Source organism: Ipomoea triloba, chromosome 14 (genome assembly GCF_003576645.1).
Source record: "Ipomoea triloba cultivar NCNSP0323 chromosome 14, ASM357664v1".
NCBI classification, from domain to species: Eukaryota; Viridiplantae; Streptophyta; class Magnoliopsida; order Solanales; family Convolvulaceae; genus Ipomoea; species Ipomoea triloba.
The window spans coordinates 2,800,414-2,806,702 of record NC_044929.1 but is presented as its reverse complement, the minus strand read 5'-3'; the positions used below and the strand labels follow the sequence as shown (position 1 = coordinate 2,806,702).

At 33.3% G+C, this 6,289-nt stretch overlaps 1 protein-coding gene across 1 annotated transcript in view; it reads right to left on the bottom strand.

Moving 5' to 3' along the window:
• The window catches only part of LOC116004514 (endoribonuclease Dicer homolog 3), a 12,099-nt gene extending 7,913 nt beyond the window's left edge, over positions 1-4,186 (bottom strand). The window contains exons 1-9 of the mRNA XM_031244592.1: positions 3,950-4,186; positions 3,658-3,835; positions 2,771-2,884; positions 2,250-2,384; positions 2,055-2,124; positions 1,711-1,754; positions 1,490-1,621; positions 819-971; positions 388-514 (exon numbers count right to left, since the gene is read on the bottom strand). Coding sequence (XP_031100452.1) covers positions 388-514; positions 819-971; positions 1,490-1,621; positions 1,711-1,754; positions 2,055-2,124; positions 2,250-2,384; positions 2,771-2,884; positions 3,658-3,835; positions 3,950-4,062 — 1,066 coding nt within the window. The 5' untranslated portion in view covers positions 4,063-4,186. The remainder of the gene's footprint in view (positions 1-387; positions 515-818; positions 972-1,489; positions 1,622-1,710; positions 1,755-2,054; positions 2,125-2,249; positions 2,385-2,770; positions 2,885-3,657; positions 3,836-3,949) is intronic.
• Positions 4,187-6,289: the final 2,103 nt, after the last annotated feature.

Genomic DNA, 6,289 nt, shown 5'->3' with positions numbered 1-6,289 from the left:
CCCCCCCCAAAAAAAAAAAAAAAAAAAACAGAATGTGAAAGCAAGAATAAGTGCAAACCACACTAGACCAACAAGCAGAAACTAGTAGTAAAAGAGGTTAGATTGATGCTGTTTTACGTTATCTATCATAGATAAGCAGCAACAAATTAATTGATAGTACAATGCATTTTAAAAAAAAAAAAAAAAAGAATAGTATAATCAGAAATGGTAAGAATATAGTCTCAACAAAGCTAATTGATATAAAGAAAAGGAATCATGTGTATAGGCAAACTGCATGCAAGCACAAATCCGAATTGAAATAAACCAAATAAAATAATGATGACAATAAATGTAAATACTGAAGATAAATTTGTTTGAGTTGAATGAAAAAAAAGTTAAGGATACTACCAGGTGGAAATGCCTCATCAAAAATCAATATTACTTCCTCAAGAAAATATCTACGCTGTGATGAACATTCCGTATATTCACATTCTTCTCTATCGTTAAGAATATTTTCCAGACAAACTTTAGCAGCCTACAATATATGACATAAATATAGGCATTAGAGCGAGTTGTATGGATTTAGATGGATATTTAACATACTTACATACTTAAAGCAAAGTTTAAAGAAGAAAATACCAATAAAGAGCACTATATTTGAGTTCTAGTACTAGCTTTTCATGGTTTAAAGTTTTAACAAGCAGAAATTTATAAATTTCAACAACATGAGTACGAATCTGCTCCAAGTTCCAATCTTGCGTCTTTATTAGCATATTGGTAACTGATAATACAAATAAAAGTAGAATGTCTGAGAAGATAAATTGTGTAGATTATATTACCTCAAATGCAGGTATTGCCCCAAGATTATTTAGACAACATATAATGCTTGCATGATCCTCAGACAACTTCTTCCGCAACATCTCATACTTAGCATCGGTATCTGTAGACTGACTTGGCAGCGAACCTTGCAGCTTGAGCAAAATTGCATCAAACTGTCACAAGAGTCAGTTAAATATAAATTACCATCTGGATACCCATAGACCAAAAATTTACAAAGAAAACAAATATTTATATTGTGGAAAAACATGAGCATATTGCAGAAGATCCACCTTCATTAGAAGTAATGAAGAAAGATAAACTGGCCTTAGTTTTTTGCAGTGTGAAACCTAGGCTCAATATACTTGAGACTTGAGAGTACAATGAAACAATTGAGCACTTCTGCCTTTTACTTTGGGTCTTTTATGAACACAAAACTTCATTCAAGAACATGGATAAAAGCAACTCTCATATTGATCCAAATTCAAACCTCATATATACCTAATAAAGTGTGCCTGCACCTTCTATAAGACTATAACAACTCCAAAAAGCTTGCTTAAGGCCTTGTCTTCCTCTTTCCTCTTTCCTTTTCCTTTTATATTAAATATACTTTACTAAACTACTTATGCTGGCTCATGATGTTTATTCCATGACAATCTTAAATGTGTGACCTTAACAAAGTTTAAGTTTTCACCTTTGACCAAGATGAATCTAATTTCATCTTCATTTCTGAACTGGAAGTAACTGGCGGATCATAAAATATGCAGCATTCATTTGCAGAGCAGACAGAGTCTATCGATTCTCCCCAGCTCTCTATTGTAAAGATCTGAGAAAATGAATGCAAACCCAGTACTTTAGAAACAAGTTATGTGGGGCATGGCTAATGCATAAAAAATTAAAAATAAAAATAAAAACCTGGGAATCTAGAAGACTTTCAAGTTCTTCAGTTGATGAGCTACCTGTACATAAAGGTAAATTTACAATGGAAGAAGATTTCAAAGATATAGAACCATTCATGAGAAGTCAAAAGTTGATTAGAATGTTACGATTCTATATAGAAAATAAAGGAAACAAATATCAAAATAAGAAACGAACAATCGATGATGAAAATCATTATTTGTATGCAAACAATAGGTCCAAGCAGATATAAGAATTTCGTTAACTTTGAAATTTCACTTCATTACTTTTCCATTTTTAGGGTAGCGGGTGTGCGGATAGATGGGGATAAAGACAATAGAATGCAAAAGTTTAAACTTTACCGTTTCTAGAAAAAGCGCAAGCAGCCATCCCAAAAATCTTGGGCTTTTTGCTTGATTGGTGATAGAACTCCTATACAATTGAAAAACTATTGATCACTAGGAGATCCTGCTTGGTCAAAAGCAACTAGACTTGTAAACAGTAAAAATATTAGAAAATTAATCAAGAGTTTATAAAGGAAGGAACTAGGGCTACACCTTCATAATTTTGGCATAGGGATGACTGCCGAAAGCACGATAGCACTCATCTAGAACCATTAAGGAAATTCTTCCAATATTTAAGAATTCCTTTTCCAATCCATTCAGTAAGATTTGTGGGGTCATCACCAAAACCTATCCAATAATAGAAGCAAGCTACCTTTTATTTCATTTTACAATTACATCGTTATAAGTAATCTTATAATTCAAACATTGAGCACACCAATACCAAAAAAAAAACGTTCATTTTAGTTTTAGTCACTCAACTATTGCGTTTTTCCACTTTGGGTGCTCAAGTTCAAAACCAACTAGATTTGATCCCCAACTATTCAAAACATACCACTTTTAGTCCTCTACTATAACATGAATATTTTTAGTAGTCAGGGATCAAACCTAGTTGATTTTAAACTCAATAACCAAAAGTGGAAAAACACAATACTTGAATTGGGGCCTCATGAGTCATGCAATAGTACCACTATACCATTATCTTTAAGAACAATACAGGCTTGGAAACTACTTACATCATGATCATTCACTTCTTTTTCCCATGTCTTTCCATCCCAATCATCGATTCCTTTTGCCCCATAGAACTCTTGAACTTGAAGCTTTGTGTGGCATTTGATGGCTTCATATTGCTGTAATTTGGGGGGCAAAATGATAATTAGGCATTTCATTAATCAAGTATTCAAGCACATGAATCTTCAAATCATACATAGAATTCGAAAAGGCAAATTAATAAATGCAAAAAGGTGCCTGCTTTCTCAGCATTTCAAAGGATTAAACTAAACCTTGAATAAAACTATCCATCAGATGCAGTAACTTATAGTCCCCATTCAAAAAAGGTTGAATATTTTGCAGTTTAATTAAAGATTATAAATGATCCATAATCAACTTCAGGGTACAGGCTTAAATAGCTAAAATATAGTGCATAATATATAAACTAAAATCTTCACCAAATAAGTAAACAGTAGACTATTTAATATATAATCTCAATAATCAGACTATGTAATCACTAGCAAGCATAACCCATGTCAAACAAATACAACTATGCAAAGCCATATATAATACAGACAATACTACAACAACAGATCAGATACCCAATTCTCAATAGTTAATATGTCAAAGACAAAACCCTAGCATAATCCAATTAACCTCTCATTGGCCATCTGCATGATTCACTAGCCATAAGCTAAAAGGGAAAAAAAGAATACACCAAACACAATAAATACAAGCAGACTGTATATATAGAAACTGTGGGGGCTATAATCTGGAGAAAAAAAAATTGTAAACAAACATTTTTAGCAGAGAAGCTTAACAAAAGATAAGTAGTTTAACTACATTATTAAGCTGTAAACCTTTTCATTAACATTGGGGGAAAAAAAGTTAAGAAACAAGAAAAAGCACATACCTGATGAACAAAATTAACAGTGGTTGCTAAAATCACAATCTTTTTGCCAACATTAATCCCCATGAATGATTTCACAAATTCTTGAACCATCAACAGGGAAAGCATAGTCCTATCAATCCCAGAATCCAGAACAGCAATTGTATTCCTCATCAATGCAACCTTAACCACCTTCATCTCACTTTAATTTTAAAAAAGAAACCACCAAAAAAAAATTACCAATTATATTGAAATCAAGGCTGCATGATATATCTAACATAAATTACACTAATAACTGCAAATATTAAAGGCATACTCTCTGGGTGGGAATCTCATCCTGGTAACATTAGTCGGGTCAGTATCAACTCCTCCATTCATGGCTTGGAAGCTTCTCTTCAGGGGGTTTAGCTTCTTCTCTGGATGCTCCATTCTTCCTTATTTTTCTTTTTATTTTTTTTTTCTTGGAATAGGAGCACAACAATTATTGGAAACAAGAATAAATATTTTCAAGACACAGAAGTTCCTCGTTTCTGCAATGCAAATGGTGTGATCACTGTGAAGGCATATAAATAAAGATTAGGAGGATTTTCGCTGTGAAAGAGCAATAGTGAGGGTTTTTACTTTTTACGACTGGTTTAATAAGCTTAAAACTAGTTATAACTTATAATAATTACTATAATATTACGGAGTATAAATTCTTACTCCGTATTAATTATGGTGGCAAATTACTCTATGCACCCGAGTCCACATTAAAAATATATAATTTATTGTGAACATTCAGTATGTAAATTGTGAACATTCAGTATATAAATAGTATATTTTGACCCGACTATACCTTGCAATATGGACATGGGTCTATACATAACTGATTGGGGTTTAGTTCACCGACGTGATATTACCCTATTTAATAAGATTATCTCCAATGTTATGTGAGATTAAAGAATTTAAAATTACTTTGTGTGTTTGCTTAAAGTTAGTACGGAGTAGTAATTAAGGGTAACCACATTAATCGTTTTCTCAGTGTTTTAAGAAAATAAGGCTTGCCAAAGGCCTTGTGGTCAAGCGACATAGTTGTGATCCTCTTAAGTGAGAGGTCATGGGGGCGTAGTATGAACAGATACTACATTGTAATAGAGTCAATAGTATTCAAAAAAAAAAAAAAAAAAAAGGCTTATGTGTATGAGAGAAAGGGAGGAGAAAGAATTTTTTAGGTCTCTGCAAAGCGTGCATGGGGCTGCACATGGTGTCCGCTGGAACATCAGAAGCTCTAATTTTTTTCAAACTGCCTCTCTTTCTCTCTCTTCCTTAATATCCCTCCTAATTGTCACCTCAAAAATAAAAATAAAAAAAATCAGAGCATCCCTAATAGAGTTTTTGGAATGAGTTTTGGTGAAAATTTGTAGGCTTTGAATCCTATGTGGAAGTGAGAGAAGGAGGAGAGAAAAAAACTTTGAGTTCTTGTAAGAGGGATATGCTTTTGTCTCCTAAGGTGGGGCCATTAAATAAGATGAAACAAGGAAGAGAGTCACGTAGGCCCTACTATGCCCAGTTGGCACGTGTAGTGCACGGGCCAGTTGGGCGCCTGAATTAATGTCAACCTTTTTTTTTTTATCTCTCCGTCTCCCCCCTTACATGACTATGACAAAAATCCAAATAAAAATAAAAACACTTTGTAACTAAATTTGGAAAATAATTGTCTTTATATTATAACTAAATAAGGAAAAAAATTAAATTTGTTTGTAACAAAATTACGCGATGAGTGAAGGGTCGACTCAAGAAAATTTGGGTCATATGGCATATATGACCTTACTAATATTATTTCTTGTAGAATTACCTATTATAATTTTGCACAAATACAATCAACAACGGCGCACACAACTGCACGGCAAAAAGAAGGGCAAAAGGCAATAATGAAACCAAAAACAAAACAATTGACAAAAATATGACATTTTTAAAATTGGGACAAAAATGAAAAAACTCTTTTCTCAAATTGGGATAATAAAGGAATTTTTTCCATTTTTGTCCCAATTTTAAAAATGTCATATTTTTATAAATTGTTTTATTTTTTAGTTCCATTATTGTCTTTGCCCCCAAAAGAACACCACAAGATGGCAGTCTGCACCCATGATATCTAGACCAAACTAAGCAAAAAAACCACAACCCACCCAGCAACACATTACACATCCTACCCACCCCCCAAACAACAGTATGCATACACACAAACATTGTTGCAAAAATCGACCGCCTAGCGCCTAGCGCCTACTGCAACCATGCGAGCAAATGCAAACTCCCACCATTATTTCATCCTAATGTATTCCGTGTTTGGACTATGAACACAAGAACAACAACCCCACTTTCAAGGTTACCCTAAAGTGAAAAAGAATAACTAAAAGAAAAAACTACAATGAATAAGGAGCAGGACAAAAAATGCATACCTGGCGATGCCATTCCAAATAAAGAATCACAAAGGTGGATGTTCAGAGCCCAGCCGACGCACGCAACCATAGTGTAGCCAGCAATACATACAAATTGATTACAATGGGAAGAGAAATCACAAGGATCGGAAATGCAGCGTGAATAAGGAAATCCAACCTTACCTTAATTACTATTCCTTAAAAAAAAAAAAAAAAAAAAAAAAAAAAAAAAAAAAAAAAAA